Source organism: Mus caroli, unplaced genomic scaffold (genome assembly GCF_978045245.1).
Source record: "Mus caroli unplaced genomic scaffold, Mus_caroli_1 scaffold_15, whole genome shotgun sequence".
Classification (NCBI taxonomy): Eukaryota; Metazoa; Chordata; class Mammalia; order Rodentia; family Muridae; genus Mus; species Mus caroli.
The window spans coordinates 67,888,484-67,907,647 of record NW_028227270.1 but is presented as its reverse complement, the minus strand read 5'-3'; the positions used below and the strand labels follow the sequence as shown (position 1 = coordinate 67,907,647).

At 45.3% G+C, this 19,164-nt stretch overlaps 2 protein-coding genes and 1 non-coding gene across 4 annotated transcripts in view; all 3 read right to left on the bottom strand.

Moving 5' to 3' along the window:
* The window catches only part of Secisbp2 (SECIS binding protein 2), a 33,593-nt gene extending 21,287 nt beyond the window's left edge, over window positions 1-12,306 (bottom strand). Inside the window, exons 1-6 of one of the 2 annotated variants that reach the window (XM_021180740.3) lie at window positions 12,175-12,306; window positions 11,233-11,381; window positions 9,322-9,571; window positions 8,725-8,866; window positions 6,857-7,086; window positions 1,087-1,165 (exon numbers count right to left, since the gene is read on the bottom strand). In XM_021180740.3, coding sequence (XP_021036399.1) covers window positions 1,087-1,165; window positions 6,857-7,086; window positions 8,725-8,866; window positions 9,322-9,571; window positions 11,233-11,381; window positions 12,175-12,210 — 886 coding nt within the window. In that variant the 5' untranslated portion in view covers window positions 12,211-12,306. Of the gene's footprint in view, window positions 1-1,086; window positions 1,166-6,856; window positions 7,087-8,724; window positions 8,867-9,321; window positions 9,572-11,232; window positions 11,382-11,953; window positions 12,080-12,174 lie in introns of those variants that run through there. The other variant, XM_085831081.1, reaches the window with a different exon arrangement.
* A 975-nt stretch (window positions 12,307-13,281) lies between these two features.
* On the bottom strand, window positions 13,282-18,681 carry Cks2 (CDC28 protein kinase regulatory subunit 2). Its single transcript, XM_021180660.2, has 3 exons — window positions 18,420-18,681; window positions 14,253-14,380; window positions 13,282-13,595 (listed from the first exon to the last, which is right to left on the bottom strand). The coding sequence occupies exons 1-3, from the start codon at window positions 18,476-18,478 to the stop codon at window positions 13,543-13,545; spliced, it is 240 nt and encodes a 79-aa protein (XP_021036319.1). The 5' UTR covers window positions 18,479-18,681; the 3' UTR covers window positions 13,282-13,542.
* LOC115029120 (small nucleolar RNA SNORA2/SNORA34 family) lies at window positions 15,672-15,807 on the bottom strand. The gene has a single exon (XR_003834691.1). It is a non-coding gene; the product is annotated as a small nucleolar RNA SNORA2/SNORA34 family (small nucleolar RNA).
* Window positions 18,682-19,164: the final 483 nt, after the last annotated feature.

The window sequence follows — 19,164 nt, the reverse complement described above, 5'->3', positions numbered from 1 at the left end:
ACAACAACCAACGAAATATCCATGTGGCAAACACAGGATTAAAAAGCAAAGATCCACGTTGAGTCTACTAACCCTGCTCTGTGTTAACAGCAGAAGTCAAGGATCTGTAGACTTTTGCTGTCACAGTGACTGGCAACTTACTTCATTACAACACAGTGTGAGCACACTAAAGTTACTCCTCAGATCCCCATGAAGCTGCACAGTAGACCAAACAAAAGGCCGCCCATCAAGTCAGGGATGATTGTGCCTGTCAGCCGCTTGTCCCACACTACAGAGCTACTGAGACAGACTTGGCAATGAAGAACTGCCCTGGGGAACACCATACTAAACACAAGAACACAGAGCCCATGCACCAAGGAATGGCTTGGACTTTTTGCTAGGAAAAGCTTCTGTAACCACCTCAGAAATAGAATTCCCTCAATGCTTTCTTAATACCTGGCTTCCTGGGGCTCCTGAAAGAACACCAGGTTACAGCCATTTTCTAGCAGGAGAGAGAGAAGCCCAGCAGTCACTCTCATTCTTCACACTCCGGGTGCAAGGCAGTAGCAGTGGAGGTTTAAATGACAGACCAGATCGCACAGCTACAAAGTACTTATAAGCCCAGGCTGCTCTAGAACAGTCTTTTAATTAGGGAAAAGGTTTTTCTATAAAAATAAACTGCTTAAGATGCAATTCACTTACTAATTTTTAAGTGGAGTATCTGTCTTACGAGATAGAATCTCACTATACAATATATAGACCAGGCTAGCCTTAAGCTTGTGGCAATTCTCTTGCCTCAGACTCCCAAATGCTGGGGTTATAGGCCTGGCCATAAAGTAGTATTTGTTTTAAAACTTGGTCTAAATGTGAATAATACAAATATCAAGTTATCACTTAACTATAGTGATGCTCTGGGCCTCTGGCATGCATTTGGAACAGGGCTTCTCATTTACCAGGCCTCTCATGGGTCTGGATGGGCTCCTATATCCCATACAACACTGATGCTACTGTTTCAAAACTATCTTAAAGGCAGCTCCAAAACAAACAATATTGTAGCACACTGGTGTTAAATGTGCTCAGCAAACAGCATTTTGTGGTCGCTCTCACCTTGGGTACATGAAGGAGAACTGGTAGTGGCATTACTGGTCACAGCTCCGTCAGTGTGATCGCTCTTCACCATTTTGCCCTAAAAGGAAGCCATCAGATATCATTAGGGAAAAGCCATTTAAAACAACACGGTACTGTACACATTTTAGAATGGCCAAATTATACAAGAGTGACAGTCTGGTGTGGGGATGCAGAGTGGCAGGACTCTCACTCACTCACTACCAGGGAGGTTCCACATGAGGCCACTGTGGCAAAAGGTAACAGCCTACAACCCAGCTGGCAAACGAGAAAACACAGACCAGTGCATATCAGCAAGAGAAAGCCGATACAGAGCACGGACTCCAACTCTACAGTGTTCCAGAAGACAGATGAGCAGAGAGGCTGCAGGTGCTGGAGAGAGCACAGGTTAAACACGGAGCTTCACAGCAGCCACTCTCCTTTTCAGGACATAATGATGGACACCTACCATTCTGTCAGTCCACCTGGAGTGACACAGGTGTCAATTAGGAATGCCAGGGGGAAGAGGCATGCCCAGGGAATTGTATGACTGTAACACACAACCAGGGTGGGCTGCCATGGAAGCTAGGGATGGATAGGGTAGGCACCATATGAGAAAAGCTCTATCCCTACCTCTCAATTTGCAGTGACCCTAAAACTGCTCTAAAACAGTCTAATTTTAAAAAGTACACAGAACTCAGTCCAACTGTTATTGCTTCCTATTTCAAACAGAAAGGAACCATTTAATTAGGAAAAAAAAAAAATCTAGGGGTCTGGAGAGATGGCTCAGCAGTTAAGAGCACTGACTGCTCTTCCAAAGGTCCTGAGTTCAAATCCCAGGAACCACATGGTGGCTCACAACCATCTGTAATGAGATCTGATGCCCTCTTCTGGTGTGTCTGAAGACAGCAATAGTGTACTTACATATAATAAAAAATAAATCTTTGGGCCAGAGCAAGCAGGGCCAGAGCGAGCAGAGGTCCTGAGTTCAATTCCCAGCAACCACATGTTGGCTCACAACCATCTGTACAGCTACAGTGTACTCATATACATAAAATAAATAAATAAAATAAATCTTTAAAAATAAATAAATATCTAAGTACACAACAGAAAAAGTTAACTATTTTATACCAGCATACTTTTCCCCTAGAGTGGAAAAAACAAAACAAAACCAACCCATCTACCGTCTTACAGCTTAGATAGTACCTTTCAACTTCTCTGCCTATAAGCACTGTATATTATTTTCATATAGGTTCCAATAATTGGATCACACTACTTTAACATGGGACTTTCATATACCATCAACAGCAGAGGCGGAAGATGGTTCAGTGTGCAAGTGTTGCATGTAGTGGTGTTTGCCCACAAATACTCTCACACATACAAGTGTGAAAAATCAAATAAACAAATATACACCCGCACGCCCCATATACAGCTTTTCAGGGCAGTAGTTGTAGTGAGAAGTTTGGTTTCTTTAAAAAAAAACACAGAAGTATTATGGGAATGTGTCTGTGTTTTACTCCCGGGGTGGCTGCTTCAGAGTATCCACAGCAGCTGTCACATGCTTTGGCGGGCATGTAATTTTGCAAGCTGCAGATAGTTTCTGTGATTGTGTGATGTTTGGAATTCTGGAGACTTTTCAGAGGGTATATAAATGCTAGGGCCCTGAGAGGTATGATAGGTTGTTGCTGGGTTTTTGGTTGGTTGTTGTTAGTTGTGGGTAGTTAAGCAGTTATGTGCAAAGAAGAAACAAGATCAAACTTGCCCCAAGGAACTCGATGCCCTCATCAGCAGTAAGTAGACTAATACAAAAGAATCCATCAAGTCAAAATGCAACAGCCACAAAGTCAAGAAATGCATGGGCCCTCCCATGTCGCAGGTTCATCATCTCCTGACCGGGACCAGTAATGGTGCGTGGTGCAGAATGCAGGGACACCCAAACACACCCAAGAGTGACTGCAAGACCAGCGCAAGCAAATGGAGACGCTTAATTTGTACTCCTAAGCAGATAATAGATGTGAGGGGCTGGAGAGATGGCTCAGCGGTTAAGAGCACTGACTGCTGTTCTAGAGGTCCTGAGTTCAATTCCCAGCAACCACATGATGGCTCACAACCATCTGTAATGGGCTCCAATGCCCTCCTCTGGTGAGCATGAAGATAGTATACTCATACACGTAAAATAAATATTAAAAAAAAATTTATGTGTATGTGTAATATGTGTATGCCTGTGAACTATCTGCATGCCTAGTGCCCAAGAAGCCAAGAAAAGGCTCTGGATTTCTTAGAACTGGAGTTACAGATGACTGTGAGATGCCATGTAGGTGATGGGAACTGAACCCAGGTCCTCTCAAAGAACAGCCAGTGCTCTAAATCACACTGAGCCATTGCTCCAGCCCTTAAATTATTTTTAATTTTATAGGTTCATATACTTTACAGATTTATCTGCTTGTCATTTTATTATTTCAGTATGTTCAGGAACCTACATTACAATTGCTAAAGCACAGCATAGAATTGCAGAAGTAACTCAGCACACGAGCTTCGGCCTAGATCTTGTCAGCACCTGTGCTTATCCTGAGCCACACGCACCAAAGTAAAACACTTGTGCTTCCCATAGAAATAACTGTCAAGCTCTCAAAGACCAATGAAAACTACAAACGACTTATTCAAGACAGTTTAAATGAACTATAGCTAGCAACAGGATAGATCCAAAAGCAACGGCTGTTGTCAAAAAATAATTAATGGAAGAAAGCTTTGAAGGATTTTAAATATTAAGAACATAACCACATACTCCCTAATTGAGGGGACCCTCTTCTACTGCGTGCTATCATCATTTTAGAAGAATTTTAAAACATCTCATTTATGTGCTGCTGAGGCTAGGCACTGTGCATGTGTGGAGAGGTCAGAGGACCACCTCAGGACTGGGTTCCTGTCCTGCATCCTGCAACATCTTTGAGATAGGGTTCCTTGCTCACCACTGGGAACCCACCCCAGGCCGGCCGGCCAAACATTAGGTGATTCTTTGTGTCTACCTCCCATCATCCCGAGAGCCCTGGGGTTACAGACATAGGTGTGTCTGGCCTTTTCACTGGTTTGGGGCATTCCAGCTAAGGTCCTCACTCTGGCCTGGCAAACCTTTACCCTCTGAGCCAGCCCCACAGCTCCCACACTGTGCTGTAGTCTTTTAAAACCAACCAAATGAACAGCTGAAGAGATGGCTCAGCAGTTAAAATTACGTACAGCAACTGCAAAAAACCTGAGTTTGGTTTCCAGCACCCACACAGGTGGCTCACAACTACGTGTACTGCCAACTCCTGGGGATCTGACGCATCTGTACTCCATATGCACCATTCTGCTCACTCACATGCACACACAAACACACATACACACTACAAAATAAACCCTTAAAAAAATCAGATGCCAGCCGGGCGTGCTAGCGCACACCTTTAATCCCAGCACTCAGGAGGCAGAGGCAGGTGGATTTCTGAGTTCAAGGCCAGCCTGGTCTACAAAGTGAGTTCCAGAACAGCCAGGGCTACAGAGAAACCCTGTCTCGGACCCCCCCCCCCCCCAAAAAAAAAAATCAGATGCCAGCACAGTGCTTCATGGTATTTCAATTACTTTTTAAAAGATTTTTTCAGATCTATGAATTTATTGTGTATACAGTGTCCTGCCTGCATGTATGCCTGAAGGCCAGAAGAAGGCAGGAGATCTCATTATAGATGGCTACAAGCCACCATGTGGCTGCTGGGAATTGAACTCAGGACCTCTGTAACCACTGAACTATCTCTCTAGCCTTGATAATTACTTAAAAAAAAATATATATATATATATATATGTATATATACATATGTATATGTATGTGTGTGTGTATATATATATATATATGTTTTGTTTTTTAAAAACTAAAAGGCTCTCATTTTAACTCAAGATCTGTGTAAATCTTCTTCCATTAAGAGAAGAACTTCAGCGGCTAGTGAGATGGCTCTGGGGGTAAGGTCCTGAGTTGAAATCCCAGCAACCATATGGTGGCTCACAACCACCCATAATGAGATCTGATGCCCTCTTCTAGTGTGTCTGAAAACAGCTACTGTGTACTTATGTAGAATAATAAATAAATTAATTAAAAAAGAGAAGAAGAACTTCGCTCCATGCTTGGATATGTAGCACTACATACAGGTGACCTTGACATAGAGGTCAGTCCCTTCCTGCTACTGTCCCAGGCGGCCCAGTACCCTGCGCTACTTCGAGGTGCTTACAGAAGCATGGCACAGCCACTACGGAATTCAGCAGAGGCCCTGGAGACAGCCACACATCTACTAGGTGAACTGTGACTTGGACTATGACTTTGATGCAGCCAGTAATCTGCTGCACTGTGCACACATCTGACAACACTGTGTGATGATACAATTAGGGTCCAAGCATAGGAAATGCAACAGAATGGCCTATCTTCTCATGTATCAGCCACCGGAGGCCTTGAAATCTCTGTAGGTGCTTAAAAGAATGCCAAAAACAGGAAGAGGAAACCCCTTCTGAGAAAGGGGAACAGGAATGGGTGCACGGCTTTATCCTTCCCTCTGCTCCCATGCTGTCTGGTACCCTTCTCTCTCTTGGGTAGGAATCTGCCACATGTCATTTTAGGGACTTGGCTTATGGTTGGGATCTGAAATGCCATCCAGAGGGGTCTGTGTTTGAACACTGTGGTGGGACTGTCTGAGGAGACTGTGAAGCCTTTACAACATGAAAACTAAATGTTGAAAGGAGGTCACCCTTTCTGAAGGTTACACTTGCTTTCAATTAAGATGTGCAGTTTTCTGTCCACACAACGTGAACAAGCCACCATATATCCTACCACGCCTTCCTTCCCATTATGGTGCCCTGTACCCTCTGAAACCAGGAGACAGCTATCTTCCCTCCCTGTCTATGTCAGGTATCTTAGTCATAGCTAAGTAACTAACAAAATAACCCAACACTTTTCATTCTCTAGAATCATGAGTCAGTCTTGGGGAAAAAAGTTTAATTTGGTGGACTGTAACAGACTACTGCAGTGACCTCTGCTAAATCCACTGTTAATAGTGCATTAAGACAGAGATGGAAGGGGCTGGTGAGATGGCTCAGCAGGTAAGAGCACTGACTGCTCTTTTGAAGGTCCTGAGTTCAAATCCCAGCAACCACCCATAATGAGATCTGAGGCCCTCTTCTGGTGTGTCTGAAGTCAGCTACAGTATACTTATGTAGAATAATAAATCTTTATTAAAAAAACAAAAAACAAACAAACAAACAAAAAACCTGACAGAGATGTAAGTAAAAAGCATAAGATTTAAATATTACTATTTTGCTTTTCAAATGCAACATATTTACTTCTTTGTGATTGGGGGTGGTGGCTTGCAAGGGCCACCTTTGCAAGCGCTTGTTTGGAGGTCAGTGGACAACAAAAGGTTACTGTCTCTTTGAATGCTGGGAGACTGCAGTACTAGAAAGGGTGCTTTAAGTGGAACTCAGAACCTCTTCCTTCTAAGGCACTCACTCCCCTAACCTTTGAGCTGCTAGGTTTAGAAGAAGCACATCAGATGGTCCTTTAGAAGGCAGCAGCACTAGATGGCACCACTGCTACCATCAGGCTGGCTGGCCGAAAGCCAAGGCCTTTCCCCAGTACCTTTTCCCTAGCAGTGTGGCTGATCTTCATGGACCACAGTAGGTTTTTACACATCAAGCATCTGAAGTGATACAACACCTTTGAGTGCAGACAGCAAAAACACAGACAGGCCCCTCTACTCACCTCTACCATATCTGCGACGGGCTTGCCGACGTCTCCTAGGAGAGACATGTTACTGGCAGCAGGGCCAAGAGGCCCCCACCTGGGCGGCTTCTGTGTCTCTGGCATGTTACTGTTCTTTGGACTCTGCAGTTCAGGAAAGTCTAACCTACTAAACTCAAATTCGGGTTTAGAGGTAGATGCACTCTTCCCAAGGATTCTGGACTTGCGGTCGGGTCGCTTGTGACAACTATCTGTAATTACAAAATGAAACATTGGGATACTGTCAGGATGTGCCTTGTTCATTAGCACTTAAACATGAACTTCAGAGAAACCAGGGTTAACACAAGCTCGCTCCTCCTGTGCACTGTAGCAGCACTGGATACAGATGACAGCAGGTATCCACCAGAATAACACTAAAGCTGGTGAAACCAGCCAAGCCTGACTGCACAGCTGGCCACCTTAATCACTTCTGAGCTAGGCAAACTTCAGGGGAGTCATTGGAAATCTGTGAGTAATTAACTCCCCCTTTCCATCTGCAAGAGCAAAGTGGATGGAGGTGGCCGACCTCAGCCTCTTTCCCAAACTTCAAGCCATGGATAGTGAAGTGACAGCAGTACCATGAAGCCTCTCATAGAGTTCCAAGGCCAAAGCTGGGACACCTAACACTGCAATTTCCACTTTCATGTGCCAGGTGGGTCATGAGCAGAGTAGATGAGAATAGAAACATTTCTTAAACCAAGTGATAGAATTACACATTTAAGTCATAGAGCCAGTTAAATACACACACACAAAGCTGTAAGCTGGGTGTACTGGCACACACGTTTTATCCATTTAGGAGGCAGAAGCAGAAAATCTCTGTGAGCTCAAGGCTGGCCGGGTCTACAAAGTGAGTTCCAGGACTGCAAGAGCAGCACAGCGAGACCCTGTCTCGAAACAAAACCAACAACAGCAACAACCGAAAAGAGCAAAAGCTGTATATCATCGTAGAGCTAGATGTGGGGCTGGAGAGGTGGAGACAGCTTGGCTGCTCTTACGGAGGACCCGGTTTGGATTCCCAGCACCCACATGGCAGTTCACCACTACCTCCAACTCCAGGATATCTGACACCTTCAACACATACGCATGCAGGAAAAATACCAATGCACGGAAAGTAAAAACAACTAATTAAAAAAGGAAAGAAATAGTTCTTTCTGTGATCAAGCAGTACTAGGAAATAATTTACAGAAGAGCAGATGCAGCTGGGAACACAGCTCAGTAAATGCTCTATAAAGACTCGAGGGCGTAAGAGATCTCAGAAATACCTTTTCCTAAGCATAATGCTACATATGTCCACAATCCCGGAAGTTAGGAGGCTGAGGTCGGAGGCCCAAAAATCCAAGGCCAGTCTGGTCTCTATAGTAAGGCCTGGTCTCGAAACTAAAAACAACATAGGTGCCAGGTAGACTCCTAGCTTTCAGGCAGGTGGAACAGAAAGTTTTAAGCCGGTAGATGGATGTGTAGACTCCGGGGGTCAGAGTGCCCAGGTCGGGGTTCATTCAGCATGGAACTTTAACTATACTTAAACTTTTGTGCTACTTCCAGTGTCCCCTCAGAATGAAGAGGCATGTCCAGGAATGAGCATGGACACACGCGGTACAAAGACTACGGTTGTGAAGCTTGAAGTTACCACCTGCATGCTGTGTGATGGTCCTAACAGGCTAAGGAACCTCTGCCTATACAGTGCAACACACACCACACTCTAACAACCCACCCCAGGTCTGATGGCTTCAGCTAGGCCAGGTTCCAGGCATATTTCTTGGAGCAGTCATGATGAGTATATGCCCATGGGACTGGTACTGATTCGGGAAGGTGGGACAGACTGCCATTATACCAGAATTTGTCGGCTTTACCAGATTTCCAACTGCTCTCAGTTCGAGAGGACAGGTGACTGGACCCCCTGGCTGGTCTCGTCTCACAGGGCACCGCACTGTCAGCCCTTCTGTTGCTTGACTTTTGCTCTTCGAATGCTCTTCTCTCATCAGAGGGTTTTTTCTGCAGGAGAGATTTAGAAAACACACACACACAAAACTATGAAACAGGAAAACTACCACTGGGGCTGGAGAGATGGCTCAGAGGTTAAAAGCACTGACTGCTCTTCCAGACATCCTAAGTTCAATTCCTAGCAACCACATGGTGGCTCACAACCATCTGTAATGGGATCTGATGCCCTCTTCTGATGTGTCTGAAGACAGCGACAGTGTACTCAAATACATGAAATAAATAAGTCATCAAACAAACAAAACACTGATAATGAAACTTTAACACAGCAAACCAGTAAGTATTCACAATTCAAACATTTAAGAAAAGGATAGACCAAACCATTTGTAAAAAGGCTATCACCAAAAGGTAAGCAGTACTTAGATATCAGAGGACACACTGACTTCTGACACTGGGAACAACAAAATGACTAACACGAGGAGCCGCAACCCGCAGCAGCACTTCCTCACCTTAAATACACCTTTTGCTTCCTGAGGAGGAGGGCACGCGTGCTCATGCCGGGGCTTTGCTGTCCGAAAGCCTGGGTGACACCGTGCTTGGCTGTAGTCGTACTGCAAGGTTGGCACTGAGCAAACACTCTGTGCGGACTCTAGGGCGTAAGTGGGATAGGCAAAAGGATGCAGCGCTATCTCAGAAGACACGTACTGTGCTGGGAAGGTGGGGGCTCCGAAAGCCATGTCTTCGGGATACATTTTCTGTCTAAAAAGTGTACATTTCAGTTGTAGATTTCATAACACAAATCAAGAACATTAATTATTTTTAAGACGCTAATTTAAACTTTTTAATATTTTCTTTTAAGAATCACTTACTTTCGCACTGGAAACTCCCCTATCAACAACCAAATGAGGGCTAGAGAGCTGGCTCTGTTAGTAAAGCGCCTGCCTGGCACATAAGCGCAAGGTCCTAAGTTTGGGCTCCAGAGCCAGTGTGATAAGCAGTGCACGGTAGTGCGCTCTGGGACTCCAACCAGAGGGGGAGCACAGGTCCTTGAAGGTCACTGGCCTGCCAATCTCGCTGACTGAGGAATTGAGCTTCAGTGAGACTGGTTCTCAAAGAATAAAAGGACAATTGAGGAAAGATTCAACTTCTGCCTCAGACTTGTACATGCAAGTGCACACATGTACATTTACCACACATATCCCCTGACATGTGCATGCACACCATCCATCCATCCATCCATCCATCCAAACAGGACCTCTTTTTTTCTTCCTGCAAAGAATACCGCTGACTTTTTTGTTGTTGTTGTTTTTCGAGACAGGGTTTCTCTATGTAGCCCTGGCTGTCCTGGAACTCACTCTGTTGACCAGGCTGGCCTCGAACTCAGAAATCTGCCTGCCTCTGCCTGCGAAGTGCTGGGATTAAAGGCGTGGGCCAAAACTGCCCGGTTACTGATAGACTTGAACGAATGAACTAGGGCCAGGGTAACAGAGTTCAACAGTAGATAGCATTCATAAAACGCACAAGGCCGTGGCTTCCTCCTACGGCACCACAGAAAAGGTAATCTGAAGTAAAAAGTTCAGATGCCATGGCAGCACAGCAAGGGCATGCTCCAACAGGTTTGCAGCCGACTGCTGGTCTAGTACCTGACAGTGTCTCAGCAACCTAGATACAACAGCCGAAAGGCCATTCCCTTGGCTGAGGAGTTGCACTACAGCCTGCAGTCTTCCTCCAGTCCTGCCCTTTCAACCCCTTCATCACATCCTGCACTGTGCCGCCGGGAAGGCCAGAGTACAAAGAGGATCCTGCACACCACGGAGGCCAGGAGCCGTAAAAGATGGGCACCTTGGTAATTATTCAGTAGACTGGGGATTGACCCTGAGGCCTTGTGTTTGACAGAAAGAGCTGCACCACGGAGCTCTGTCACTGGAGACAAGGTCTCAGTAAGTTGTCCAGCCTGGCATGTTATCTATCTGATCCTTCATTCATCTGTCCTCTTCCCATTTACCCTTCCTTCTTGCCGTTTCTTTTCCCAATACAAATGTGAATTTGTTTGGTTCTGTCTTGCTTTGGTGGTTCTGAAGGTCAAGCCCAGGGCCTGACAAATGGCAAAGCAGCAAGTACTGTACTGCTCAGGGGCATCCTCAGTCCCTACATGTGTGAACCAGTATCAACTGTAAACAAATGAACCCTGCAACTGTACTTTCTAAGTTCTGTAGTCCCGGTCCCTTCCTGGATGAAGTTTTTGCACAGAATGCAGTCAGGCTACAGAGCCCAATCTTTGCTGGTTGAAGAGCCTCCTTTCCCCACCTGCAAGCCATTCTGTAAGATGTTATATATGTTTCAGTGTGTGAGGCTCTAATCATCACTACCTCCGGGAGAGAAACCCTTTTCATGAGGCAAGGCATCGAGAAAATACATACTCAGTCGCTGGTGGTTCCTGTACAAATGGATAGTAGGTGGCTGCACAGCCTGGGAAGACACATGCCTCTGAGGACTCTGACCACGCCACGTTGAGCCCAGCAAACTTAGGGACGAAAGGTTTGACATCAGCTGACAACTTGATGCTATCCTGAGGAAGAGAGGGTGGGGATGGGCTTTAACACTCCTGAGATTCGCCAAATGCAGACAAATACAAACCAAAAGAAAGGTGTGCCATTCTGATACACCAAGTGGTGATTACAAAGGTGCAGTGCAAAGACAAAAATGTGTTTGGCAACAATATCTCCCTGATGTTTTTATTATTATTAAAAAACAAAAAAAGAGGTTACTGGAGCTTACATGTGAAAAAAGGACAATGAATTAAAGTCGAAGGAAAACCCAACTGTTATATAACAAGAACCGCAACTCGGAACGCTTCTGAAGATTTAAACTTGGAGACAGCTATTTTTACCTCTTCCATCTTTATACACGAGATATATAAGAACCCTGGACCTAGTGTCGCCAAACTATACCCTGAGGACGCTCAAAGTTGTTGTGTAAAACACACCGCTGACACTTACTGCCATCTAACTTCCCAACAAAAAGCACCAAATATTTCATCTGTACTTAGTAAACCACACGGAACCTCTGAGAGAAAAATCATCCCACAGCCAAGAGCCCTTGGAACGCAGAGCACTACGGAGTATGGGTTATTCTGACAACTTTTATCTCCGCGTTTGGCCAATTTAGAGTGGATTTCTGGGACGGCCGGCGCGCCATCTAGCGGTCGTGGCAGGCGCGGCCGCGAGGCGCCCGAGGCGGTAGGTGGCCTCTTTGGTTTCATTTCGCTGGCCGAACCGTGAGAGGGTGGTCAAGTCCCCCATCCCCGAACCTCAGGCCCGGCGGCCCCGCGCGTGTGCCTAGACCCGCAGCCCGCCCCTTACCTCGCCGTCCGGCTCCCGCGGCCGCTCCGACGCCATGGCGGCCACGGAAGAGCCCGCGCCGTGAAGCTAGTGGCGCGCCTAACCAACGACTCGGCGTTTCCGCCTTCCTGCGCGGCGGCGCCAGGACATACGTCACCGAGGCGCGACGGAGGCCTTCCGTGCCGGAAGTGCTCGGCGTCGCGGGCCTCCGGAGCTGCACGTGGAAGACTGGGGCAGGGACAGCTCTAGGGGGTGACTTCTGGCGGGCCAGGAAGGGCGCGGCCTGAGCTCTTACGTGGGGCGGGCTTGGTGATGTGACACTAGGGGAGGCCAGGCTCTGGGCGCCCGCACTGATGCTGTGCAGGAGAGGGATACTCTTAGGAAGAGTAAGGCCGGCAGACCTGCTCAGTGGTGAGCTTCCAGGAGCATCCGCTCCTGTGGAGTTTCTAGGTAAGGTAGGATGTCATGGCGGGTGCCAGCAGGCAGATGAAGAACCTCAGAACTAAGAGGAGTCGAATAGAAACAGGTCGGAAGGACAGAAAAAGGTCTCCTGCAATGTGGGGGCATTTGGCAAACAGGCCTTGGACTCAGTCTGTAGGGTTAGAATTAAGCACCAGCCCCTTATTTCAAGCAAGACACCTGTGCCAGTTCGGTCAGTATGCCCTGTTAGGTCTAGTGTATCCCACACATGGAAGGCTGTGGCTCTGTAGTGTTTACTGTGTTCAATGAGAAATCACCCCTGCTAATGTCTAACTACAGCCTTGTTTCCCGCCATTCATTTATAATGGTTATCCACTGATGTGTGCTTAATTTCTTGGTCCACACAAGAAAAGCTGCACGAACATGGCACCTGAACTTCTAAGATACTTTTCTCTGAAAGCACTAGACTTTTTGTAGACTTGTGGACACTATCTAGTAGTAGAGGTGGGTTTTTCTGTTCACTTGCAGAATCCAAAGTTATTTAGGAAGTAAACTGTCAATAAAGCTGTAAAAAATCTCCTTTTGACTCTAGATTTACTATCCCCAGTAACCCATCATTTGGAGCTTAATATTTCTTTTTCAGGTATGTTTATTTTCCCCAGGGGTAAAAAAATCAAGTCAAATTAGTTTCAACAATGGTGATATAAATGCAATATACAAACTTTATTTAACAAAACAGGTAAAATAAAACAGGCATTTATATTAAGAAAAAACTACAAGAAACTATCTTGAACAACTTAAAACAACCTACTTGCAGTTGCATTTAACTGAGCTCTGTTGCTGTGAAGAATACAGCGCATGCACAGGTATGGATGAAAGGTTTGTACAGTTTTCAAGTATTCACTGAATACTACCTTATATACACATATACATTAAATTTGAAAAAGATTAGATGATCCCAGCTGCACTTCATTTTGGTTGTTCTTTTGGAAGAGGTCGTCTAAAGAGAAGAATATGCGGTTCTGTGGAAAGAAAATATTTATTAAGTTCCACATGTCAAAACAACCAGTCACTATTTGAAGTGTTCAAAACCAGTTGTCGATGTAATAAATAGTAAATGCAGATAAACTCTTATAATAGCATTGTTCTACCATTTTATCCTTTGACCGACTCTGGAAAATAATTTCTACCTGCAAAATCATTCAGTGAAAAGAAATGTATCTCTTTGAAAGAAGGGCTAATTCAAGTCAGCTGCTGGATCTCAGGCTAATTCACATCCAAATAAATAAATAAATAGGTAAATAAGTTGATGCCATACACACTTAGCTAAGAAAGGGTTGTTCTAGTCGAACCTGATCTCTGTGGGGGAAAAAAAAAAAGACCTTAAAAGATGAACCCCAGAGAGTCCACCCAATAATTCCCCATTCAGTGTGATGAAGGGCAGTATCTACAGCAGTTCTGAAGCTGCCTTCCTATTGATAGGAAGGATTTCTGAGCTCCTAAAGCTATGTGATATAAAGCCATAATTCCAAGGAAGACTCCAGTTTAACAATGCCACCTTTTAAGTATAAAAAGGTAGAGTCAATTTCTATATATGTGCAGGATTTTGGCACCTGTTTTATACCAAGTGAGTCACTTTTGCAGGAAGAAGGAACACTTTCCTTTACAGCAAAGCTTACCTGGCTCATGAATCATGTAATGAACCCATCCTAGACTCTGTTGGACACCAAGTCTCCTCCATTCCTCTTCGGACATCAGATGAGTTTTGGGTACTTGTTTAGAGAGTTCTCTGGGTAACATGACATGCCTATTAAAATATTCAGCCAAAGATTAGTGCCATCTTTCCTACCAACAGCACTTTATACAGGCACCTTACCTTTGAGATAGCTGAAATTGTGAAGGGTTTTTATCCTCCAAAAAAAATAAATTCTCTGAAGCAACTCTACATTACAATATTATCTGTATCGATCTCGACTTATAGCCTATACTTCTGGCTTTTGATGGTTTATGTTCAAGTATTAGGCCAATGTAAGCTGCACAAAAATGAAAGGCATTTTATTCTGTAGGGGTAAATTTCTAGCAGAATACTTGTTATTGAGCTATCTTCCAGGAATAGAACCTTAAAATCTCAATTTGGCACATTATTATACATCTTACCAATAGCTTCCTTTGGTCATGAAGCAACTCTTGGTCTATAGGACATAGGTAGAAAATATCCATGTACTGGAAAGTACTCAAAGAGCAAGACCATACCCAAGTAAAAAAATATTCTCTCCTGTTCAATAGACTGGTGGTATTAGGATAGCTAGAACAGCAAGATAAAGTCAGAGGCTAAAAGGGAGTTATATGTAACTATATGTAAGAGTAAGGAGCCTAGTCCCAGAATTAGTTGTCACCTCAACCTGAGATTACTAAACTTTTAGTACTGGGGCTTGGGGGAGGGGGACCAAACTAAGTTAATGTGTTCCCTGTTATTCAATACTAAATCTGTAGTACTTGTATATATTCCAGTTTGCTTCATGCTCCAAATTAAAAGCAAAAATAAAATATACCTTTGGAACTTCATGTGACCGTTGGTTTCCCAGTAAAGTGCATTTCCAGAACGTTAGGAAGCACGCAAGTCTTTAGTATCAAGCCATTATCAACACAATTTTCCCTTTCTGTAGAAAACCCACACTAATCTCCCCCCCCCCCCCCCCCGAGACAGGGTTTCTCTGTGTAGCCCTGGCTGTCCTGGAACTCACTTTGTAGACTAGGCTGGCCTCGAACTCAGAAATCCGCCTGCCTCTGTGCTGGGATTAAAGGCGTGTGCCACCACACTGGGCTTTTTTTTTCCCCCACAGTAATCTTTTTTCCTATTAACAGATCTAACATATAATTTAATGAACAATTAAGCTAAACCAGTAATGTGTAAGTATCATACAGAAATCTTAGAATCTCATGGAGACTTAGCCATATCTATCACTAATGACTCAGCTGTTTCCTTCTTACCCCGCCCCCCACTCCTTATCATGCTGCAGTGGAAACTGGCCTCAAACTATCTTTTTGCCTTAGGCTCCCAAGTGCTACAATTACAGAGTTGGGTACAACATCCATCCAGATGTTTCTTTCTAATGAATTGACCATTAGATTTACAAATTTCTGCAATGGCCAACAGACCATAGAAAGATATTTCTTTAGGCTCCTGCTTGAAACCAACAGCTTCAGTAAACTGCGGCCTTGATTCAGGGCCAAAACAAACAAACACAATTTTAACACATATATACACAAGCAAATTTGTACCCTAGCCTGCATAAAGCATTGTCACCACAAAGTATCTCTAAATTTCAGCCTCATTTTAATTACCGCTGGTTTTAACTTTACACAAAGTTAGCAATTAACATTTTTTGACCAATATAAGTCAAGTCTGAGATGGAGGTGCAAAATCAGCTCTGGACTTTTGGAATTGGGATAGTGCAGTCCATAGTCCACTCCAAGCACCCAACTGCCCATAACATAGGCTTTACGCTGTGGATTTGAGTGCAGATAATCCTTAATCAGCTTTACCACAAGGCCGATGACTACTGACTGTACAAAATAACCCAGGACCTTATCTTTCCACTGATAATCAGTCTTTGTTGTTGTTTTGGGGTTTTTTTTTCATTTGTTTGGTTTTTCGAGACAGGGTTTCTCTGTGTAGCCCTGGCTGTCCTGGAACTCACTCTGTAGACCAGGGTGGCCTTGAACTCAGAAATCGGCCTGCCTCTTCCTCCCAAGTGCTGGGATTAAAGGCGTGCACCACCGCCCAGCCACTGATATGTCTTAAGTGACAGACAGGATGCTTGTCAATTAGCTTTCACAAACAGTACTGTCCCTACAAGGCATTCAGATACAAGTAGCCTCAAGTATCTCCTACTCGGTAAGTCATGGCAAGAGGCTGTACTTCATATGGGGTCGTTTATAATGTACATAATTGTATTTGTATATTATTACTGATCATGCACCAGGAAAACTATTCTCTAAACCCAGTTTTTGTTGGAATACAAAAAGTGCAGTATATGACTCAAGTGCAAAGAAATCCTCCATTTTATTTCTGTAAGGACAGGCTGGGCCTGATGGCACTAGGAAGGCAGATGAGGCTAGAGCTCTGTCTACATGGAGTTCCAGGACACCTTGGGCTATGGAGAGTCCCTCAAAAAGGCCCAAAAGGACGGACTCCCATGATATTTGGGGAGCAGTCTACTCTGTTCCTAGTAATCACCCCTTGACAAAAATCACTAAGTTTTGAAATTTATCCAACACACAGAGTTCTACTATAAACACCCTAGACTCACACCTGTGTCACATCACCAGTACACAGTCCCTGTCAAGAGCACCTCTCGAATTCTTTTGTAAAGGTTGGTCAATTAAGCTCAAGCTAGGTGTGGCAACACACCCACCATCTCAGCAACTGCTGAGGCAGAACAGCAGGCTTAAACACTGAATGTTTCAAAATAAAACACCTTTTCTGACCTCTGGATTCCAGTGGGTAATAAACTAGCTCCTACTTTATATCGGAGTAAAATGCTTAAGACAGACCAGCAGTTGCTCCCCAAAACACGCACAAACTTATATACTCCAAGTTTAGAAACTAAAATATCTCACTTTGGCAACCAAAGAAATGTATATAAACCCATATGCTAAACATTTCCATCCAAATAATTATTTGCCTAATTTAGAAAGACAGTACCATTACTTTCAGTCATTTTTGGATATTTCCAAACCGAGCTCTGGGTTACTATAATGACCAAATATTAAGCCAATTATCACATTGTTACCATTGTGAAGTTTGTAATTATTATGTAAAGACTATATGTGGGGGCTGTTGAGATGGCTCAGTGGTTAAGAGCACTGACTGCTCTTCGGAAGGTCCTGAGTTCAAATCCCAGCAACCACATAAAAAAAAAAAAGACTATATGTATTTAAATTTTTTAGTAAGGGGGAAAAAAAGCAAAACCACGAGACTTCCCTACTTAAGAACATTCAAGTTCATAGCATTAGTGCATCGTCAAACGGCCTGGAGAAAGTTTTCTGGCCGTGAAGACTTCTACACTAGCGGATTAAGAGAATGGGGGGTGGGGCGGTGAAGCCACTCTTTTAAAAAGTGTCTCATTCCTCAAACAGCATTCTGGACACTAACCTTAAAGAGCAGCAAACAGAAAACAAGGTCACTATTTGCCCAAGGGAGGAACAGGTTTTACCCACCTGGAGTTCTTGACTGTGTCCCAGAATGCAACGCTCTAATCCCAACCCAGAAGAACCCAGCGGCGGAAAGGCCTTTGAGACCACACCCCAAGTCAGAAGGGATACAATAAAGTTAACTACAATCCTCCCTTACTTCCCACAATTCCATTGGCTAATTATATTAACGTAGGTACTACCTTCCAGCGGATCTCAGGGTTTAAAACTCAAAACTTCCTCACAAGCCCCAAACGTGGCCAATATGGACTAGCAGTTGAAGGTAACGTAGCCACCACCACCCCAATCCTCCCCAAGGCAATCTCGAGTTTTCAATTTGGTCTTGAAGCCCTTTAACAACGACCCGTGTTACAGCGTCTGGAGCCGTTACCCATCAGACACTCGGTAATGCCCGTCGGGTGAGTTTCCGGGGACTTCCCCTCCCGGCCAGTCCGGGCCAGTGCGGTTTGCGGTCGTGAACTCCCAGACTAGGCGCTGCCCACCCATCTAACGACTCCCCATCTCCTGCGATCCCCACAACACTACACAAAGCAAGGCTGCCCGGACGGACAGAGGCCTCTAAGGGGGCCCGAGCCCCGACCACCAGGTCTGACCCCCCAGCGCGGCCCTCCTCCGCAGGCGCTGCTCACCGGTACTCGTAGTGCTCATCGAAGTACTTGTCTGAGTAGTAGATCTGCTTGTGGGCCATCCTGCCGGCGCGCAGAGGAGCTAGCGGGAACAGGAAACCGGGCGCAAGGGGCTCTACGTCCGCCTAGGGCCGGCGCAACGACTCGAATGAGGCCAACGACCGCAGGCCCAACGCTCTGGATTTGAATCCGACAGCCCTCCGCCGATTGGGCGAAGCCACCAACCAATCACGCTCCGCGCAGACCTCGAGGACAGGTAACCAATCAGAAGCCTGTTGCAAGATTGCGAGGGCGGGAGTAAGGATTGGCTAACGATTCAGCGAGGAGCGCCGGGCGACCCCAAGAGATACAGAGAAGGGCGGAGCCGAGTCGTTAAGTGCCTCGCAGCGCGTGCGCAGTGGTTTAGAACGTGCCTGGGGGCCGAGCCGTTGGGTGGTGGGCGGACGCGCGATGAGGTATCCCGGGCTCTGGGGGGCCGGAGCGCTACCCGAGCGGCACGAGACGGCTGGGGGTCTCTGTGGTTGGGGAAGCCCAGCTGCGGAGCTTTCGGGAGGGTAAGGTGCCCTCCGCCGCCCCTGATGGCCACGCTAATTACGCTTGGCTGCGAGCTAGTCCCATCTTAAAAAGATGTGCTCAGGTAAAAGGAAGTTGCCAGGGTGTTAAGTCGTGGTTTGGTGAAGCAAGTTACATATAACAACCATTTTCTACAATGAGCAGGTGTCATTTCTCTTTTAATTTTTTGCGATTT

Excerpts from the sequence above, each read along its gene's own strand:
- Cks2 (XM_021180660.2), bottom strand. The coding sequence starts at position 18,478 with ATGGCCCACAAGCAGATCTACTACTCAGACAAGTACTTCGATGAGCAC. Across the intron at positions 14,381-18,419 it reads GATGAGCACTACGAGTACCG|GCATGTCATGTTACCCAGAG; the intron begins GTGAGCAGCGCC and ends ATATTTTAATAG. Across the intron at positions 13,596-14,252 it reads TTACATGATTCATGAGCCAG|AACCGCATATTCTTCTCTTT; the intron begins GTAAGCTTTGCT and ends TTCTTTCCACAG.